At 50.8% G+C, this 20,203-nt stretch overlaps 2 protein-coding genes across 5 annotated transcripts; both read left to right on the top strand.

Annotated features, from left to right (window-relative positions):
- The first annotated feature begins 1,003 nt into the window (after nucleotides 1-1,003).
- On the top strand, nucleotides 1,004-13,939 carry FANCE (FA complementation group E). 3 transcript variants are annotated; one of them, XM_044254847.1, is made up of 10 exons: nucleotides 1,004-1,480; nucleotides 5,188-5,812; nucleotides 6,389-6,433; nucleotides 6,739-6,798; nucleotides 7,080-7,223; nucleotides 7,620-7,743; nucleotides 7,952-8,030; nucleotides 9,803-9,869; nucleotides 11,746-11,871; nucleotides 13,362-13,939. In XM_044254847.1, the coding sequence occupies exons 1-10, from the start codon at nucleotides 1,200-1,202 to the stop codon at nucleotides 13,461-13,463; spliced, it is 1,653 nt and encodes a 550-aa protein (XP_044110782.1). In that variant the 5' UTR covers nucleotides 1,004-1,199; the 3' UTR covers nucleotides 13,464-13,939. The 3 variants fall into 3 exon arrangements, with proteins under 3 accessions (XP_044110782.1, XP_044110787.1, XP_044110788.1); XM_044254853.1 differs by lacking the exon at nucleotides 1,004-1,480 and adding an exon at nucleotides 3,930-3,959; XM_044254852.1 differs by lacking the exon at nucleotides 13,362-13,939 and having other exon boundaries at nucleotides 9,807-9,869; nucleotides 11,746-11,808.
- Nucleotides 13,940-14,886: 947 nt separating this feature from the next.
- RPL10A (ribosomal protein L10a) lies at nucleotides 14,887-17,348 on the top strand. Of its 2 annotated transcripts, none has more exons than XM_044254842.1 (6): nucleotides 14,887-14,983; nucleotides 15,310-15,384; nucleotides 15,460-15,540; nucleotides 15,900-16,048; nucleotides 16,663-16,835; nucleotides 17,145-17,348. In XM_044254842.1, the coding sequence occupies exons 1-6, from the start codon at nucleotides 14,979-14,981 to the stop codon at nucleotides 17,313-17,315; spliced, it is 654 nt and encodes a 217-aa protein (XP_044110777.1). In that variant the 5' UTR covers nucleotides 14,887-14,978; the 3' UTR covers nucleotides 17,316-17,348. The 2 variants fall into 2 exon arrangements, with proteins under 2 accessions (XP_044110777.1, XP_044110780.1); XM_044254845.1 differs by having other exon boundaries at nucleotides 14,951-14,983; nucleotides 15,313-15,384.
- Nucleotides 17,349-20,203: the final 2,855 nt, after the last annotated feature.

The following is a 20,203-nucleotide window of genomic DNA, read 5'->3' as shown; positions in this document are numbered from 1 at the left end:
ACTAGAAACTGGAGGCCAGAGTAAAGTTTACGGGTGCCGTGGGGGCTCTTCACCCCTCTTTTTTTTTTTTTTTTTTTAGATTTTATTTATTTGAGGGAGAGACAGAGAGCCCAGCAAGAGGAGAGGGAGAGGGAGAATAGGATTCCCTGCTGAGCAGGAGCCTGATGTGGGGCTCAATCCCAGGACCCTGAGATCATGACCTGAGCTGAAGGCAGGTACTTAACCATCTGAGCCACCCAGGCACCCCATCCCCTCTCTATTTTTATCCTCTGCAGTGATTCCTCCTCCTTTCCCTCCACTTTCCTGGAAAGTCACCTTCTCCAGCAGCTTTCCTTATACTGAAACCTTGGGAGGTGGAGCCCCTCCTGGCCCCTGATAAAAAACCGGAGCAAGCCGGCTTCCTGGACCTCCGGAGGAAGTTCACAGCAAGGCCTTTGGCCATCATGTAGGTAGTGTTGGGTTTTACTACCACCCCATTCTCAGGGGTAGTTGTGTATCAAATATTTCTGGAAAGGACTGAAACCCTGATGTGATGACAGTTGATGGCCTGTGGAAGAGGTGATGTCAAGGTAGGGTGGCAAACTGATTAAATCCTATCGCAAAGTCCATGACCTACATACAAAATGGACATCAAGAAAAATTAAACGATGCCTGGGTCCTGAAGAACAACAGGATCGCTGACGTACATTCTGCATCCACTTCTCATTCCCCTACAGTCAGGGACCAGTGCAGGAAGTTAGATGAGGGTCAGCGGACAACTACCCCTAGCCCCACGAAGCCCCGCCCCACTCCGCTATCTCCGGCATGACCCCGCCCACAAGTAACGCCCGTGTTGTGGCCCCGCCCCATCCGTGGAGCTCCTTCGGCCTTCGTCCCGCCCCCTTACTCCGATCCTCCGTCCTTTGGGCCAGGAGCATTTATGGCCCAGCCCCTTCCGGCCTGCCCTCTCCCCTTCCCGTCCGGCCCCGCCCCTGACCACACCCCCTATCTACGTTTCTAAAGCAGCGCGGGAATCTTGGCGGGCTCCCGGCCGAGTGGCTCCGAAGCTGGCTCCGAACGCCGAGCCCGGCAGGGGCACGTGCGGGAGAAGGGTCGTAGCGGCGTCCGGGCAGGCGCTGGCGTTCTGCCCCCTTTCGCCTGTTCTCGAGACTGAGGTCAGGAACCAGAGCAGCGGCCGCCGCAGCCCCGTAGCCCTAGGCATGGCGGCCTCGGAGGAGGTGCCCGCTGTGGCTGAGGGCGCGGACTCAGCGCCCTGGGCGCAGCTGGAGGCCGCGGACTCAGCGCCCTGGGCGCAGCTGGAGGCCCCCGCCCGGTGCCTGATGCAGGCCCTGCAGTTGGGGCCGGAGGGGGCGTGGCGCGCCCTGGGGCTGCTGCGGGCGCTGGGCAGTCGCGGCGGGGAGCCCTTCGGCTGGGGCTGCGTCCTGGAGGCGCTGTGTCGGGAGGAACCCGTCGTGGAGGGTCCGGACTGTCGCCTGGAGCTGTAAGTCGTCTGGTCGCGGGGCGCCGCGTTTCATCCTCCACGTCGTGTCAGGCAGGGGCTGGCGCCACCCCACTTTTCCAGATGAGACCGAGGCCCGGAGAACTTCACTAGTTCCCCACAGCCAGGCGTCCCTGCCGCGCACCCCAGGGATATGAAGGAGGGGCATCCAACAGACCTTCACTGAGGACGAGTGGGTGTGCGACACCCGCCTCCTGCCGCGTTTAAATGAGTAACTAGAAGCCCTGGACGCAGATGGCTTCCGATCTCATACTTCATCTCTAAGGAAATCGAACTCATACCCCCAAGTGTAGGGATACTTAACGTATAACCACGTGTGCACAAGAGTAAAAATGTGTGCGTTATAAAGTTCAAAAGTAGAAATTTAAAACGTGGTGACCGGACATCTAATGGGGTGGTTTTTATAATGTTTTCAAAGCACAGTATACTTTTTTAGAGAAAAATCACTTCCCTGATGACTTACGTTCTTTGGAGTGATTTTGAATTTTTATTTTTTATTTTTTTTACCTCTTTATGTGGCTGACAATTTCTGCTTGGAGCAGAAGGGCTAGCTCTGCCATTTTCTTATTTGATGGGCTTCCGTTACTTACGGTATTCCGTTTCTTCTCTTTCTCTTTTTTAAGATTTTATTTACCGGGGTGCCTGGTGGCTCAGTGGGTCAAACCCTCTGCCTTGGGATCGGGTCGTGATCTCAGGGTCCTGGGATTGAGCCCCACATCAGGCTCTCTGCTCAGCGGGGAGCCTGCTTCTTCCTCTCTCTCTCTGCCTGCTTGTGATCTTTGTCAAATAAATAAATACAATCTTTTAAATTTTTTTTTTATTGATTTATTTGACAGAGAGAGATCACAAGCAGGCAGAGAGGCAGGCAGAGAGAGAGAGAGGAGGAAGCAGGCTCCCCGCTGAGCAGAGAGCCCGATGCGGGACTCGACCCCAGGATCCTGGGATCATGACCCGAGCCGAAGGCAGCGGCTCAACCCACTGAGCCACCCAGGCGCCCATAAATACAATCTTTAAAAAAATTTATTTACTTATTCATGAGAGACGGGGAGAAGAGAGAGGGAGAGGCAGAGGGAGAAGCAGGCTCCCTCCCCCAGAGCAGGGAGCCGGATATGGAACTTGGGATCATGACCTGAGCCCAAGGCAGACGCTTAACTGACTGAGCCATCCAGGCACCCCGTGGTATTCAGTCTCTTTTCAGTCATCCTTACAAGCCCTGTGTCCATTTAGTGAGGTTGGTTTTGTTAAACGACATAATACAGTATCCATAAATGCGTTTAATTATCAAATTATGGAAAAGACACAAAGTTTTAAAAAAAAAAAAAGTGAGGTTCCCCCTTCAGCCACCAGGGGGCTAGAGAAGGGGCTTTGCACTTCCAGATACTCCTCCCTCAGAATTAGGCTGGAGACTGGACTATGAAGGGCCATTCCATACATTAAATAGTTGTAATACTTAATTTCTTATGTTTTAGATAAGGAGAAATGGAAATTCTAATATTGTTTTCCCACATCCCACTTTGAATTTCTTTGGAGAAATGGGTTTAGGAGAGGGGCATCTGGGTGGCTCAGTCAGCTGAGCATGGGGCTCTTAACCTCTGCTCTGGTCTTGATCTCAGGGTCCTGAGTTCAAGCCCCACATTGGACTCCAGGCTGGGTGTAGAACCTTACTTAAGAAAAGAAGGAAAGAAATGGGTCAGGAGAACTTTGCACACCCACAAATTGGAGGCCTTGGAAATGTTTATCCCTCTGTCTGGTTTTTTTCTTGCCAGTGTAGGAGGGGTACTTAATCTAGGGTCCCTGGTTAGAACTTTATTCCAGTATAATTGGTTTCTTTCATAAGCCCATGTATTTTATCTTACACATTTAACACTTATTCTGATAAGGGGTCCGTGCACACACAAAAGTTAAAAGTCCTGAAGTAGGGTCTTCCCTGCCTCAGCACTTCTCAATACCCTCTACCACAAACTGGCCACCTTTTTAACTTTTGCTTTCTTTTTTTTCTCTCACTTCATGTCTATTGTTCACAAAAAAATAAAAGTCAGATTTTTTTTCTCTTTCACACCTCCCAGGTGCCCCTTGTATTGATGACAAGCAGCCCTGCACAGTCACACAGAGAAGAGCAGAGGAGTGATGGCAGGTGGGCTCGATGTACCCATGGCTTGTTTGCCACACCAATAAGCCTCAGGTCACAGTCACACAGCATCTGGATTCTTGCGTTGACAACATGGCAGATGGCTGCCTTTGCTTTCTCCATGGTAGCCCAGGCTCATCTCTGGGCGCTTATTCTCAGAGAATTAATTCACTCAGTAAATGTGCTCCCAGTACCTGCAATGGGCTGATGCTGTGCTGGGTACTGGAACATGGAGGAAGAAGAGACTGCCTCTGCCTCTTAGCAATCCAGTTGGGTGAAAGGAACGTCAAAGCGAGACGACTGTGACCTTGTAAGTTCCGGGGGATAGCCAAGGTGAGCATAGGGCTGTATGGGAAGCACTGTGCAGCATCCTGGAGTATTACTACTACTACTACTACTACTACTACTACTACTATTATTATTATTATTATTATTATTATTTTGGGTCTCGGCCCATCCTGTAGAACATTTTTTTTAGTTTAATTTATTTATCTTTTTTTTTTTTTTAAGATTTTATTTATTTATTTGACAGAGAGGGAACACAAGCAGAGGGGGTGGGAGAGGGAGAAGTAGGCTTCCCGCTGAGCAGGGAGCCAGATGCAGGGCTCGATCCCAGGACCCCAGGATCATGACCTCAGCTGAAAGCAGTCGCTTAATGACTGAACCACCCAGGCACCCCTAATTTATCTTTTTAAGTAAGCTCTACACCCAGTGTGGGGCTTGAACTAAGGACCCTGAGATCACAAGACACACCCTCTATGGGGCGCCTGGCTGGCTCCGTCAGTGGAGCATGTGATTCAGGATCTTGGGGTGGTGAGTTTACTTTAAATAAATAAATCAGTCTTTTAAAAAAAAGTAGAAGAAGTCATATGCTCTACTGACCAGACAGCCAGGGGCCCCTGGAGTATATCTATCTATCTATATATATATATTTTTAAAGATTTTATTTTATTTATTTGACAGACAGAGATCACAAGTAGGCAGAGAGGGGGTTGGGGAGTAGGCTCCCTGCTGAGCAGAGAGTCCGATGTGGGACTCGATCCCAGGACCCTGGGATCACGACCCGAGCTGAAGGCAGAGGCTTAACCCACTGAGCCACCCAGGTGCTCCTGGAGTATATTTTTATATAAAGTTTGGAAAGGGATTTTTTTTTTTAACATAAAACAAGCATGGATCTTTTATAGGATAGATTTCAATGTGAATTTTTTGAGCCGAAATAGGAGGTGTCAAAGAGCAGAGCCTAGCACAGAATACATGAATACATGCTCACTTAAAAAATGAAAAACATTGTTAAAAAAAAAAAAAGATGGAATTGCTCAGAGATTTTTTTGTTTTTTAGCAATTGTAAAATGAACTCAAACTGGCTTCCCACAACAAAAAAATACATGCTCAGTGAAGGTCTGTTGAATGGCACTCGTGCTGACCACCTCCATCCTATTGGTACTACCTCCAAGTACCTGCCTGTCTGTCCATGGCCATCCAACCTCTAGCTCTATCCCAGCTGCCCTCTGCTCCTCCCAGCAAGATGCTCTTTAATTGCTTGTCCTCCTTCTGCTACCAGGAAACCCCTGCTGCTGCGATTGCCTCCGTTATGCCAGAGGAACCTGATGTCCCTATTGATGGCTCTTGGGCCATCGCTGCCCAAGAGCGGCCTACACCCCGTGCTACAGATTGCACGACAAGACCAAAGCCCTAACCCCGACGCCTGGCTCCAGATCCTGGGGAAGTTGCTGTGGAGGGATCTGAACGCTGGGGTAGCGACTGAGGAGACATCCCCACTGTCTGCAGACTGCCAGAGAGAGCTCCAAGGCCTGTGTAGGCGGCTAGGCCAGGGAGGCAGGAGGCTGAAATTGGCCCAGGCTCCTGTTCCCGAAGAGGAACAAGAGGAAGGCAAGGAAGACAAGGACTCCCCACGGCCTGGGAAACGCAGAAAGGGGCCAGAGGAAGAGCCTGCCAGTCCTGAAGGCGGACGGGCCCCCAAAAGGTTCCGGCATTTGGAAAGGGAAGAGGAAGGAGGTCAGGAAGAGGAGAGACGTGAGCCTGAGTCTTTGGAGCCCCCGGCAGACGGAGGAGGTGCCTCACCCATGGAGAACCAGCTTGTCCTGGCCGAGCCTAGGGAGGCTGGTCAGAGTCTGGAGGAGGCTAAGGACCTAGCCGAGAGTTTGGAGTTGCCCAAAGCTGTCCAGGTACTAGAATGGGGAGGCTGGGTTTAGGGTGATCCCCCAGGAGAGGGGGTTTATCCAGGGCCAAAGCTGGTAGGGAGACTATTTCCCAACTGGGATAACTAGAATCCGCAGAGCAGGGGGTAGGAGCCTAGGGTTAAGGAAACCGTCTCTGCCTTACAGACTCTGAGGAGGGAGTGGGAAGGGAGGTATAGGAGGGCGGAAACCTTTGGCCTTAATGATCGACAATACGAAGTTAAAGCGTTGCCACCCAAGAAGAGAAGCTCCAGGGCTATACTGTGGAGGGAGTGGAATCGTGCCAGCTTCCTGCCTGTCCTCCCAGTCCCAGGCCTAGGTCTTCCCCCATGAGGGTGGGTGCAGAGAGGACAAGTCTAGGCAGCTGCATTTCCATGGGCTTCGTTGCCTTTGAGTTCTTAAGCACCTCTCAAGGTTTAGGCTTCGAGTTCTTGACTCCCTGGAATCATCCTTGCCTGCTAGCTCTCACTGATCTGCGGCCTTCTCGGAAGAGGGGGTTAGGACTGGGCCTGGGGCCACACTGTGCTGGTAGGGACTTGGCAGTGACTGGACTCTCCTCTTTAGGACCAGGTTCCCAGGCTGCAGCAGCTGCTCAAGACCTTTGGGGAGGTAAGTGGCCCCTGCTCACTGTTGCCCCGCCATCCACCTGCCGACTAGACCTCAGCCCTGCCCAGGGAAGCACAGGTTGTTTGGATGGCGGGGGTCGGAGTGGCGGTCGGAGGACAGTCACTGCAGGGGTCGGAGGACAGTCACTGCAGGGGCTTGTCTTAGCCCAAGGACAGATAGGTCATCTAACCCCAGACAAGTCCCTCTCCTCTGGTAGCATCCAGGGTCCTCATCCACCCACTGTGCCAGACAAAGGGGTGGTCTCTGACTCATCATCAAGGGCTCTAACATGGGATTTGCCTTTCTAGGGGTTGGAGGGCGCTCCCCCACTTGAGCTACAGCTTCTCCATGAATGCAGTCCCAGCCAGGTGAGTCCCTTAAGACCCTGAGGATACATCCCCTCTCCCCAGCCTTTTTCCATTTAAGTCTGTGTTTCTTTGCCTCATGTGGGAATGGAGAAGGGGATCTTGCTGGGGTTTTTCACCCTGTGTGCTTTCTTTTAGCCCTTGGATCCTCACCATGGGGGCAGCTCTCCCGCCTCATCCTACCTTGGAATATCCTTGCCCTACCCATTCTGCTGCCCTGTTAGCTTGAGACAGCCTAGCAGAGGCAGACTGAGTGTGTCTGTGTCCTCCCTCCTACTTGGCAGATGGACCTGCTGTGTGCCCAGCTGCAGCTCCCACAGCTCTCGGACCCAGCTCTCTTGCAGCTCTGCACCTGGCTCCTGTCCCTTTCACCAGATCTTAGCCTTAGCAATGCGACCATTCTGACCAGGAGCCTCTTTCTTAGACGGGTAGGTGTGTTGCCATATATTTGGCATGTTAGGCACTTTGTGGGGGAGAATCTGAGCCCTTGGAAGGGTGGAGCTTGGGAGAGGGGGTTTCCAACCTTATAATGTGTCTGGCCAGTCGAGGCAGTGTGGGACAAGGGAAGGGCATGGACCTCCAGGCCATCCATCACATGGCATAGACTTCCTCCTTCTTGGGTCCCAGACCCTTCCAGAAGCTGAAGGGGTTTTGGAGCTGGGCTTTGTATCTTTTCCAATGGGTGAATCCATGTGAGTCTGAGATAAAAGAACTTTGGTTTTTTCTTTGTAACATGTATCACCATCTGAAATACGTGTCTAATAAACATTTATTAAAGGGAAAAAGAAATGGGTGATGAATATTTTCCTCCCCATTGGCTGTAGATTCTCTCCCTGACTTCCTCGGCCTCCCGCCTGCTCATCATGGCCCTGACCTCCTTCTGTGCCAAGTATGCCTATCCTGTCTGCAGAGCCCTTCTTGGCCCGGTGCTCCAGGCCCCAGAAACAGGTAATTCTGGAAACAGCCCCAAGCCTGGTAGCTCTGCCCTCTCATTTCCCAGCACCTTTCACTCCAGGCGACCCTGGCCATTGTGTATTCAGTCGGTAAAGATACCTTCCTTCCCTGATGATGCCCCCCTATAATGAGCTAGGCATTCTGTTCCATCCTCTCCTGCCCTTTACCCCCAGACCTCCCCCCTCTGCTGTCCCCTACGTAGGCCCAGCTCAAACGGAGTTACTGTGTTGCCTTCTGAAGGATGAGGCCTTGGCGCCGGACACGCAGGTTCTGATGCTGGGGTGAGCATACAGCCCTCCCTGCTGCCCCTACTCCACCCCCTCGCATGGGCCCAGCCCGTTCCTGGTCTCCTAGAGCTGGAGTCGGCTGGGGAGCGGGCCCTGAGCCTGAAGCAGGGGCCACAGCACAGCGGATGCCTCTCTTGCTGTGGTCTGAGCCTGGCTTGTGCCTCTCCCTGCTCCCACCCCCCTTATGCTTGTACAAGTTGCCATCCTGGGACCCTTCCCAAGCCCTGGGTTCCAGTCTTCTGGGCCAGGTGCCTTGGGGAGCGCAGGGAAGAAGCTGGTGGTCTCCACTGGAGCAGTTCACAGCATAGCTAGAGCCTGGCCAGCAGTTAAGAGTCTGGCTCTGGAGCCAGGTGGACAGGATTTCAAATCTCAGCCTTGCCCTGTGTCGATTCCAGCAGCCTTCTCCATCTCTCTGAGCCTGTTTCCTCATATGAGAAATGGGGATAATGTTTCTCTGGGAGGATTTTTCTAGATGTTAAATTTGGTAATGCACATAGACCACAGCACAGTACTTGGCTCAAGTCAGTGCTCAAAATTGTTATTAAATTGGTGTTCAGGGCGCCTGGGTGGCTCAGTGGGTTAAAGTCTCTGCCTTCAGCTCAGGTCATGATCTCAGGGTCCTGGGATCGAGCCCCGCATCGGGCTCTCTGTTGGACAGGGAGCCTGCTTCCCTTCCTCTCTGCTTGCCTCTCTGCCTACTTGTAATCTCTGTCACATAAATAAATAAAAAAATCTTATAAATAAATAAATAAATTGGTGTTCAATTTGGGTATTAAAACTGGGGAGTCAAGATCCAGACACATAGGGTGCCTGGGTGGGTCAGTTGTTAAGCATCTGCCTTTGGCTCAGGTCCCAGGGTCCCGGGATTGAGCCCCGCGTCGGGCTCCCTGCTTCACAGGAGGCCTGCTTCTCTCTTCCACTCCCCCGGTTGTGTTCCCTCTCTCACTGTCTCTCTCTTTCTCTCTGTGTCAAATAAATAAAATCTTTAAAAAAAAAAAAATCCAGACACAAGGAGCTAAGACCCCATGACCCTAATGTGAACTATAAAATGGAGACTCTCACGGGAGAAGAGGAGGGTCTGAAAAGTAACGTCAGCCACCTCTGATTGAGTCCTTTCTCTGTGCTTTTAGTTCTCTCCGTTAGTCCTCACACAGTGCTGTGAGGTGGGTGCTGTGGCCACCCTAGAGACAGAAAGACTGAAGCTCATGTTCATTATGGGGCGTGGGCCAAAGGTCACACAGCCGACAAGTGGTAAACCCTGGGATCAGACTCTAGGCTGCGCATCTGAGAAGCCACACTGCTCCCATGTGACAACACTGCCTTTCCACACAAGCCGGGGATGACTCCTTAGCCTAGGAGGCACAGCTGGAGTGGCCGCCGCCATGGGCTGGGCGCTGCAGGGAAGGCTGCCTTTTGGAAAGCCTCATGGACCTCTCAATGGGCCATGATCCTCTGCCCTGGGTCACCCTCACCTTCTGTCCTCACAATGCACTCTCCACTCCTGCTATTTTTCAGGGAGCCTTGGTACACCTCATGCCAAATCCTTCGTGATCCACCGCCCCAGGCGTCTTGGGTCATAGCCTTCCCAGCACCAAGTGTGGGCTGGCTACTGGGTGGCTGCCAGCTTTGGGTGGCGGGGTGGGGGGGGGGGGGCTCTGATGACTTGCTGTGTTGGCTGGGGGAGCCTTGGCTGTCTCCAGGGCCTTAGATATAGCCGTAGATATCCAGACATGGGCCATTCTCAGTGGGACCTCTGCTTCTTGCAGACAGATCTTGGACCTGCCCTGGAAAGAGGACACTTTCGTGGTGTTGCAGTCCCTGCTGGAGCGGCAGGTAAGCAGGCTTCCTTAGGGAAGGGTGGATGCAGAAGTGTGGCAGTGCCATCGCCGTGTGTGCTGGGTGTGCGGTGGCTGGTGGGCATAGGTCCCCTGGGTTTCAGGTCCCTCCAGGGATGGAGGCAAACAGGACAACTGCCCTGCAGCAGGCGGGGCCATGACAGCAGGTGAGTCCTGGAGCTTGAAAGGCTGGTAGCCGAGAGTGGACTGCATGGTAGAGCCCAGGCTGTGCCTCTTCTTAGCTGTGTGGCCTTAGAGAGGGACTTTTGGGGGTATGTGTGTGAAATTTAACTTAATTTTATTTTATTTATGAAAGTTTTATTTATTTATTTGAGAGAGAGCAAATGAGTGCAGGAGGGAGAGGGAGAGAGAATCTGAAGCAGACTCCATGCTGAGCATGAAGCATGACATGGGGCTCAATCCCATAATCCTGGGATTGTGATCTGAGCAGAACCAAGAGTCAGACAGTTAACTGACTGAGCCATCCAGGCACCCTGGATTTAACTTAATTTTTGAATAGGTTATAAATTCATAGGTTCACAATTTTTTTTTTTAAAGATTTTGTTTATTTATTTGAGAGAGAGACAGAGATATCACAAGCCGGTAGGAGAGGGAGAAACAGACTCCCCACTAAGCAGGGAGCCTGATGTGGGGCCTGATCCCAGGACACTGGAATTGTGACCTGAGCTGAAGGCAGACACTTAACCAATGGAAGCAAAGATTTTATTAATTTGAGAAAGAGACAGAGAGTGCATATGTGCGAGTGTGGGGAGGGGTAGAGGGGGAGGGAGAGAGGATCCCAAGCAGACTCCCCACTCAGTGTAGGGCCCTACTTGGGACTCAATCCCATGACCCTGAGATCATGACCTGAGCTGAAACCAAGAGTCAGATGATTAACCCACTGAGTCACTCAGGTGCCTCTATGTTCATAAATTTTAAAGCTCAAAAGCTAGAGTGAAAAATACTACCCCTGCCATCCAGATTCCCTTCTCCAGGACTAATCAGTATTAGTAGTTTCAGGGGAACTCTCCCAGAGATGCTTTTATATATAAGGACCCGTGTTTAAGTTGACTTTTGGCCTACTTTTTACGTAGATGGCAACATGCTGAGCTCAGTGCTCTGTCCTTTGCTTTTTTTTTTTTAAATAAAGATTTTACTTATTTGACAGAGAAAGACACAGTGAGAGAGGGAACACAAGTAGGGGGAGTAGGAGAGGGAGAAGCAGGCTTCCCCATGAGCAGGGTGCCCGACGCAGAGCTTGATCCCAGGACCCTGGGATCATGACCTGAGCCGAAGGCAGACTCTTAATCAACTGAGTCACCCAGGCACCCCCGTACATTGCTTTTTTAACTTACAGTATATTTTGGCAGTTTTCCATATGACTACCTAAAGTTCTGCCTCATTTGTTTATAACTTAGATAGCTGACCTAACCTCTTTATGCCTCAGTTTTCCCGTTTACAAAAGGGGAGTGATGATAGTAAGTACTGCCCAAGGCTGGGGTGAGGTGGAAGTAGATAATTGGTGGAAAATGCTCAGAACAGTGCCTGTTGCATAACAAGCATTAATTCAGTTATTATGAAGGAGAGCTGATGCTATTATGCTGACGGTACCCTTGGGACTCCTCACTTCTTTATATCTTTGGCCACCAAGCAAAGCTGAGACCTATGCACCAGGCTCTATGTGCCTTATCTCATTTAATTCTTTTCACTGTCTTTAGCGTTAGGTATCATGAGAACCATTTTACAGATGCAGAAACTGAGGCTTTGTTTGGTTATGTGACCTATCCAGGCTTACTTAGTTAGAAAGTGGTAGAGTTTGGAATTGAATCTGGGGCCCTTTCTTATTCTCTTATCCCATCTCCCAATGTGTGCAGGTGGAGATGACCCCTGAGAAGTTCAGTGTGTTGATGGAGAAACTCTGTAAAGAGGGACCAGCGGCCACCGCATCTGTGGCCTATGCCAAGCTCATGCTGACGGTGATGACCAAGTATCAGGCCAGTGTGAGTATTGGTAGGGCCGTGAGGGTTGATCCCGCTACTGTGAGTGCGCCACAAGCATGTACATCTAGATGTTTGCTGGGGAAGACCCCCCGAGTGTTAGCAAGGCCAACTATAAGTTCAAGCCCCAGACTGGGGAATGTGACTGCTTAGGAATTCGCTCATCCAGCCTACACCGCTGTGGGCCAGATGCTGTATGGTGCACTGGGGAATCAACAGTCCCATCCTTGACTTGACCTCTCCACCGGTGCCAGTGAGGTGGGAGAGAGGGGGTAACCAGATCAGCCTAATAATCTGGAAGGAACCAGGTGAGAGGTGTGTGTGGGGCATTTGGTTGCAGAGCAAGAGGAGGCAACTAAACCTTGTGTTTGGGAGTTAAGACAGGCTTCTCAGCTCTGAAAGGGTGAGTGGTGGCCAAGGCCCAAGACTGAGGAAAGGGCATTTCAGGCCAAGGAAATAGTATAAACAAGGATCTACAGGGATTAACTGAGGCCTAAAAACATGAGAATGGATGATGGTAGGGGTGAGGTTAGAGGTCAGAGTTTAAACACTGAGCCCTGCTAGGTCTTAGGCACTGTTCAAAGCCCTTTGCCTACGTTAACTTGCTAGTTTATTCCATGTGTTAGACCAATGAGAAGATACTATTATTAGCTCCATTTTATAGATGAGGAAGTTGAGACTCAGAGAGGTTAAAGTGACCTACCCAAGGTCACATGGCCAGGCCATGCTAACACCTATGGAAGACCCTGTAGGGTATGATGAGGAGCATGGGCTTTATCTTGAAGGTCAGGTGTCCTTGGCTGTTGGCTCTTTGCCTTTTTGGGGGAGTCACAGGCCCATTTGATGATTTGATGAAAGCTATAGATCCTCCCAGAAAAATGAAAATCTGAACACACATTTATGCACATTTTCAGGAGGCTCCTGGATCCTCTGGAGAGCCTGATGATCCTAAAAGAAGGGCCTCCAATATGAGACATCAGAAGTTACCCCAGGGCCCAGCTGAAGCTGGAGTGATTTGGTCAGATTTGCATTTTGTAAAGGAGCCTCTGGTATCTGTAAGGAGTGGGGATTGGAGAGAAGATACAGGTTAAAGATCTGTCAGGATCCCACAGGTCATAGAAGAAACAGTGTGGCATAGAAGGAGTGTGACAGCCACTGTGGAGTATCTCCGACCCTCAGTTTTCTCATCTGTAAAATGGAGGGTTGTGCAGGTTACATGAAGCTAGGTTTATAAAGTTGCCACATGGTGAGCACCCAATAATTGTCAACTGTCATTGATGTGGCTCTCTTCGTAAGTTGTACGGTTAATATCTGACCCAGGTCCACTTGAACCTGAAGACCTTGCATAATCATGGTGAAGTAATGCATTTAGATATCTCCTCCATTGTCCTTATGTCCTGATTGCTCTCTCCTTCCTAAACAGGGCCATGGGCAGAGGGGAAAGGGGAAGGATCAGTTGCTGGAGTCTTGATATGATTCTTCCCTGTCCCCAGATCACTGAGTTCCACAGGCTGGGCCTGGCCACAGCCCTAGAGCTCAACACCACTTTCCTGAGGAAGCCCCTACAGGCTGCCCTGAGACATCTGGCCCCCTGACCATCAATCCTGGAGCCTGAAGGATAGTTCTCCAGCTGCCTGAAGGATGCTTCTGCTCTCAGTCAGTGCCTCACTCTGACTCGTTGCCTGGGGGTAAAGGCAGAGCCTGGCCATGCCAAGGGTCTGCTGCCTCCCTGCTCCAGGATGCAGAGAAAACATCTTGGCCTCCTAGCCAGCAGAGAAGGTCCCGGGCTAAGCAGGCTTGATGAGCTTTATTTCCAAGGGATGCTGACCCTGGGCTCACTCTTTGTCACTTTTGCTTCAGACTGTGCGGATGGAAACTTTCTGAAAGACCTCAGTAGGGTCAAAGCAGACCCGGGTAGATGAATGATGCTTCAGGAGCCCTGAGGTGACCTGTGTCCTGTGCACAAATATCTTGCACTCAAGTGTATGTTATTACCTTCTGTGTTCTGACTTGGATAATAATTTATTAAAAAGTAGGAAGTTTGGGGCACCTGGGTGGCTCAGTGGATTAAAGCCTTTGCCTTTGGCTCAGGTCATGATCCCAGGGTTCTGGGATCGAGCCCCACATCCGGCTCTCTGCTCAGCAGGGAGCCCGCTTCCGCCCCCTCCTCTCAGCCTGCCTCTCTGCCTACTTGTGATCTCTGTCTGTCAAATAAATAAAATCTTAAAAAAAACAAGTAGGAAGTTTAATGTTTTCTTTGAGTCAGTGTCTGCCTTCTTACGAACTCTGGGTATTTTTTGAGAACTAACAGACCCTGCCATCTCCCACCCTACTCAGTGACAAGGGGCATCTTTTTCCTGGCGAAAGTTTCTGTGAGGGGAAGGTGACAGAGATCTCTAGTTCATTCATTCATTCACGTTCTGGGCAGTGTTGTGTGAGACCACTCCCCTCAGCCCCATCAGAGCTGTCTGCTGAGTAGCTGACTATGGCACGGACTACAGGGAGTGGGGCCTGGAAGGTGGGCGAAGCTCTCTGGAGTTGGAGGTTTGTTCATGGTAAACATTTAACGGGTAGGTGTGATTCAATCAACTATCAAGTATCTTCCCAGCTCTTCCTCACTGCAGAACTTTCTGCATCTCCCTTCTCACGACTTCTCTGAAACCATGAGCCCCAGAGCAAGATGATAAGGGAGGGGTCAGAGTAAAGCATGCTGTTGAGACACGAAGCCGGAGTGGAGGGCCGGAGGAGGTGGGCAGAAAAGGGTGGAGGGGCAAAAACGCGGGAGCTGCACGCTCTCGGCGGCCATCACGCTGCGGTGCCCAGGACCAGCCTCTTTAAGGGCCTAGCAGTAGCTGGCGCAAAGCGGGGTGTTCTGAGCCACGGGGCGCCCAGGACCGGACCTCCTCGCCTTTGAGCCAGTCTAGTTGTGCAGCGCGCGGCAGCGCCCTCTAGCAGCCGCAGACGCGGCGCTCCCCGGGGTTGAGCGCCGGAGCCTAGCTGCGGTGGGAGAGGGAGCTACAGGAGTAGGCATCTCGCGAGAACAAGAGCCTTATTTGAGCGCTTGCGCCAGTTCCCTTACTCTCTTTTCCGGTTACTGCGGCGCGAGAATCATGAGGTGAGTGGCGCTTGGGGAGCTATCCACCGTCATCCGCGACTCCTGGCACTGTGGTAGGGAGGGGGACTTGCCGGCTGAATCGGTGGTGGTCTTTGCCCCTGCTTCGCTGAGGGGCATTTCTCGCCGGGCGTCGTCCTGCGCTGCCTGGTGTTCGAGTCCGACTCTCTGGGGCTTGCATCGAAGTCGCACTCAAAGGGCCTGACGTGGTGTCCGGAATGCCCTCGGGGTGCTTTTGAAGGCCCGAGGCTTCCGATCACACCGAAGTTTCCAGGTGCCGATCCGGGCCTCGCCAAGTGCTGAGCGCTCGCCTTGTTTCTCTCTCGCAGCAGCAAAGTGTCCCGCGACACCCTGTACGAGGCGGTGCGGGAAGTCCTGCACGGGAACCAGCGCAAGCGCCGGAAGTAAGCGGGGCTTGATGGGGAGGGCAGCGGCGTGCGAGCCGCGGGCGGCGTCCTCACTCTGTCGCCTTCTCTAAGGTTTTTGGAGACGGTGGAGCTGCAGATCAGCCTGAAGAACTACGACCCTCAGAAGGACAAACGCTTCTCGGGCACCGTCAGGTTGGCACCGCTCTGACCCCACCCAGCCCTCCTTGCCCCGCCGTGCCCTTCGCCACCTTCTAAGCCCCTGTTGAGCTGAAGGCGGGCGGGCGGCCACCGCGGCACGGACACGCTTGGGTAGTTCAGAACCCCTGCCCCGGGCAGGCGTGGCTGGACGGACCCCCACCCTGGGTCTTAAAATAAGAGGGGAGGCGTGGGGAGGCCTTGGCCGAGCCCGCCGGCTAGTTTGAGAAGCCAGACTAGCTGTTGGTGAATGTGGACCTTCTGGGTAAGGCTCCGTGGCTGCCGCGGCCCCAGACACCTTCACCTGCTTTGGAAACCCAGGCGGGGCTTGACCTGTTCTGTCCCCTAAAACGCAGGCTTAAGTCCACTCCCCGCCCCAAGTTCTCCGTGTGTGTTTTGGGGGACCAGCAACACTGTGATGAGGCCAAGGCAGTGGATATTCCCCACATGGACATTGAGGCGCTGAAGAAACTCAACAAGAATAAGAAGTTAGTCAAGAAGCTGGGTGAGTGTGGCTTGGGCTGGTTTTGTATTTGGCCAGACTGTTGTCATGGGACTGGTAGAAAAGAGACGTGGCTGCCATTTGGATTTTAAAATGATGGAAGAGGGGGCAGAGAATCATGGAAAAGATGTGTTGTGGTGAGTTGATTTAAGTGATAGTTTTAACCTATATTTGCTTTGAGGATTCTTTATAAGCAGGTGAGCTCCTCTAAGCTCACCAGTCAGGTGAGTTAGGATTTATGCTTAAAGCTCCCTTCTTTCTTTTCTTCATCTTTACCCGGTGTAAGCATTTCACAGATAGGAAACTGGTACTCTGATTATCCTGTAACTAGGAAGTAGGCAGTATTTGAACTCCTGGAGTTTTAGCCAGTGTGTGCATTTGCTATTAGAACATGGGAATGGGTCAGCCTGAGCTTCTGACAACAAGTTCATGTAAATGTTGAGCCAGTAAAAGTCCAAAGAATAGAGATAAGCTGGAATAAGGAGAGGGTTAAGTATGTGGGGCCAGGGAGAGGGTAGAGTTTGGTTGTTAGAGGCCACTTTCGTGGTTGGTTGACAGCTGTTTGGAGGTTGCCTTCGGGGGCCAGTTGCTAAGATCCAGTGTCTTCTTTTTACCAGCCAAGAAGTATGATGCCTTTTTGGCTTCAGAATCTCTGATCAAGCAGATCCCACGAATCCTGGGCCCAGGCCTGAATAAGGCTGGCAAGTTTCCTTCCTTGCTGACCCACAATGAGAACATGGTGGCCAAAGTGGATGAAGTGAAGTCTACCATCAAATTCCAGATGAAGAAGGTAAGAGGAGGTCTGACTACCATGCATAGGTTAAGTCTTGGTGATGGTAGGCAGTACCAGTCCTGAAGTTTACCCCTATTCTCTGAATGGGAGCTCTGGTTTGCAGAATTTCTGTGGATACTTAGGACATGTGACAGTCCCTGAGCAGAACTGAAGCTTTGCCCATAGCCCTGGTCTTTTGGCCTGGGGTTGGTCCTGTTCATTAGGGTCACTGGAGTTGGGGGAGGGATGGGTGGAGCCTATAGATGTGCCTGCTCTGGTTCTTTTCCATCTAGCCACCAGCCTGATTTGACTTTACCCTTCCCGCAGGTGCTGTGTCTAGCAGTGGCTGTTGGCCACGTGAAGATGACAGATGATGAGCTCGTGTACAACATCCACTTAGCAGTCAATTTCCTGGTGTCCTTGCTCAAGAAGAACTGGCAGAACGTCCGGGCTTTGTACATCAAGAGCACCATGGGCAAGCCCCAGCGCCTGTACTAAGGCACAGTTCAATAAATCCTAGTGCTACTGTTATCTGAGCTTCCTGTGACTAGGGAGAGGGAGGTGCTTTGTGAGCTGACATCGGGTGCAGTTTCTGGCACCCCCTGGTGGGTGGTCATGTTCTCCATACTGCAAAAAAGGAAGTGTACATTCTGTCGGTCTTCAAAACCATATAGTCTTATATTTGGATATTTAATAACTTCTAATAGTAGGGCTGTTGAACCTTGAGAAGGGAAGATCTGGGCTAAGACTCCAGCCTGTAGTGCTTCCAGTGTGTACTAGTGGAAGGGGAGGGGTAGGACCTTCACACTGAGGACATGGATTCAGCTCTAGGCAACATGCTGCTTAGCCTGAAGTATGCGTAACGTGAAGTTGCTTTTCTGTACATCATGCTTTGATTCCATGGGTTTCTTGTTGTGTCCCTCTAAGTTGTACATCTTGGTACTTGGTTCTTGGTTCTTGGTAGGGATCACAAAAACTGTTCCCAAATGGAGATTGGGTTCCTAGATTCTTCATATGGGAGTGGTGCACTTGATTTGTCTGTCTGACCCTAAATTTAAGTACTCTATGTTCAGAGTAGTAATTTACTCTGAGATGCTTAGGAAGACACAAGTAGTAGACCTGTACAATATTGTAATTGCCCCTGTTTCCTAGGCAAGCTTAGCAAATGGGCTGTGGATCCTTCCAGACCCTCTGCTCTCCAAGTAGCCTCCCCGCACTTGACCTGATGCCCTGCCCTGGTGGAGGTTTTGTGTTTGTTTTTTAAGATTTTACCTGAGGAAGGAGGAGAAGCAGACTCCCCAGTGGAGGGTGGAGGTGGGGGGGGTGAGGCAAGGCGAGGCACTGCTCAATCCCGAACATTGGGATCATGACCTGAGCCAAAGGCACCCGGGCATCTTTTCCTATTGGAGTTCTTGCCTCCTGCGCCCAGTACGGGAAGGTGGGTTTTGGTGCAGAAAAATACCTGTAACTTAAATCTGCTTCATTTAACTTTGGTAAAGTAACAAGTTCATCCTTCCATCTTAATATAGCTGAAGCTTAATTTTGGTGGGGGGATTGAGCCCTGTAATGGGCATGTAGGATTATCCCTCTGCCCCCTCCCGTTCACTAAAATGAATGGGTAGACTTTAAAAAAAAAAAAAAGAAAATTGAAAAGCTAATCCAAAGCATAATCAGAATGTACCTCAAAAGGGTGGCTCAGTGGGTTAAGCCGCTACCTTCGGCTCGGGTCATGATCTCAGAGTCCTGGGATCGAGTAGGGCTCTCTGCTCAGCAGGGAGCCTGCTTCCCTCCCTCTCTCTCTGCCTACTTGTGATTTCTCTCTGTCACATAAATAAATAAAATCTTAAAAAAAAAAAAAAAAAAAAAAACAAGCTTGAGCCATGAATGATAAACAAGATTTTCACCAAAGATCTAGTTTTGTTTTTTCTATTTTAGCTTTTAAGTTAGTAATTTTGCTTAAAGGTAAAATGGGTACAATCTAATCTTGGAATGAACCTTGAATTTGGGTTCTCAGGGTTGATGGGTGTAGTTTGCTCCTTCCTCTGGTCTGTTAATATAGTATTAGGAGTGATAAAATACCTGGGCTTGTCAGACTGGTCCAGAGGGAGGGGAAAAAAACTTGGCATATGAAACTTAGGACCCAGTTTTATTGGAAGAAGCTTTATGCAAAGTAAAAGTGATTGGAAGTTTACATATGTTGGCCATGTTTAACTCAGAGGGAAATGATTATCTGGGATTTTCTGAAGTTCTGTGATCTTCGTAATCAGAAGGAAAAAAATACGAACGAAACAGATATTTTGACGACAGAAGGAATGTAATCAGGATTGACATCTGCCTGGTCTCACTGTGTGCACTCAGGCACTGAATACAGCAGGTCTGAGAGCCACGGGCAGAACAAACCCTCTCAAGCTGGCTGAGTTGGGCCACAACTGCACCTCTGGCAATCCTGAGGGCCTCCGTGGACAGGGTTTTGAGCCCAAGACCAGAGAGACCATTTCTGTTCCACCAGCCACAGTGCTGTCTCGACAACACGAGACCAAAAAAACAAGGGTTTTTTTGTTTTTGTTTTAAAGATCTTACTTGATAGAGATCACAAGTAGGCAGAAAGAGCAGAGAGAGAGCCCAATGTGGGCCTCGATCCCAGGAGGACCTGAGCCAAAGACAGGCTTTAACCCACTGAGCCACCCAGGTGCCCGAGCCAAGGGTTTTAGAGGTGGTTTCTCCCAACCTCCCATGCATACTCAACTATTTACCGGGCCCGAGGAGACGGCCTGTGTTTTGCCTGTGGCTGGAACCCCTTCCACTCCCTGAGTTTGAATCCCACTTCTCCCATTCAGGAGGCATGTGAGCCTGAATGAGTCCATTCTCTCAAGTTGATTGTCTCATTTGAAATCTGATGGCACCCACCTAAAAGACAGTAGGACCAAATGCTGATGCTTTGCACGGTGCCAGGCTCTTGGTGCTCAAACAGCAGGTGCAAGATAGCTGCAGACAGTTGGGTTCCAGCCCCAGCATGCAAATACCTACTTGCTTGGTTCTTTTGGGTTAGGTGCTGATGAATGGGGAGAACAAGGTGGCTTCAAAATTAGTCCTGCCCTCCTGTTTGAACTGAGCCAAGGATTAAACGTTTTTTTATAAGTTTTGGAAACTTGGGGGGAAGGTAAGTGGGCGTTTTTAAGAAAAATACTTGGGAACTTGAGTCACCTGGATTTAAATTCTACCCATTCTATCAAGCCTTAGGTACTGGGGTAGGAGTCCTTAAAAACCCACTATATTAAGCAAATGCTGACTCACTACTTTTGCTGGGCTGTGGGGAATCTAGAGCCCTGGGACCTGCTCCCCAGAGGCTCAAATTACCACAATAAAGAGTAGGCAGCAGAAGGGAA

Source organism: Neovison vison, chromosome 1, assembly GCF_020171115.1.
Source record: "Neovison vison isolate M4711 chromosome 1, ASM_NN_V1, whole genome shotgun sequence".
In the NCBI taxonomy this organism is placed as follows: domain Eukaryota; kingdom Metazoa; phylum Chordata; class Mammalia; order Carnivora; family Mustelidae; genus Neogale; species Neogale vison.
The sequence above is the reverse complement of the archived record's forward strand: the minus strand, read 5'-3'. Positions and strand labels throughout refer to the sequence as shown.

Bases quoted from the DNA above. Each gene is read 5' to 3' on its own strand.
- FANCE (XM_044254847.1), top strand. From the start codon at position 1,200: ATGGCGGCCTCGGAGGAGGTGCCCGCTGTGGCTGAGGGCGCGGACTCA. The intron at 6,799-7,079 runs GTGAGTCCCTTA...CCTACTTGGCAG, and splicing joins ATGAATGCAGTCCCAGCCAG to ATGGACCTGCTGTGTGCCCA. The intron at 9,870-11,745 runs GTAAGCAGGCTT...CAATGTGTGCAG, and splicing joins AGTCCCTGCTGGAGCGGCAG to GTGGAGATGACCCCTGAGAA.
- RPL10A (XM_044254842.1), top strand. The intron at 15,385-15,459 runs GTAAGCGGGGCT...GCCTTCTCTAAG, and splicing joins AACCAGCGCAAGCGCCGGAA to GTTTTTGGAGACGGTGGAGC. The intron at 16,836-17,144 runs GTAAGAGGAGGT...CCCTTCCCGCAG, and splicing joins TCAAATTCCAGATGAAGAAG to GTGCTGTGTCTAGCAGTGGC.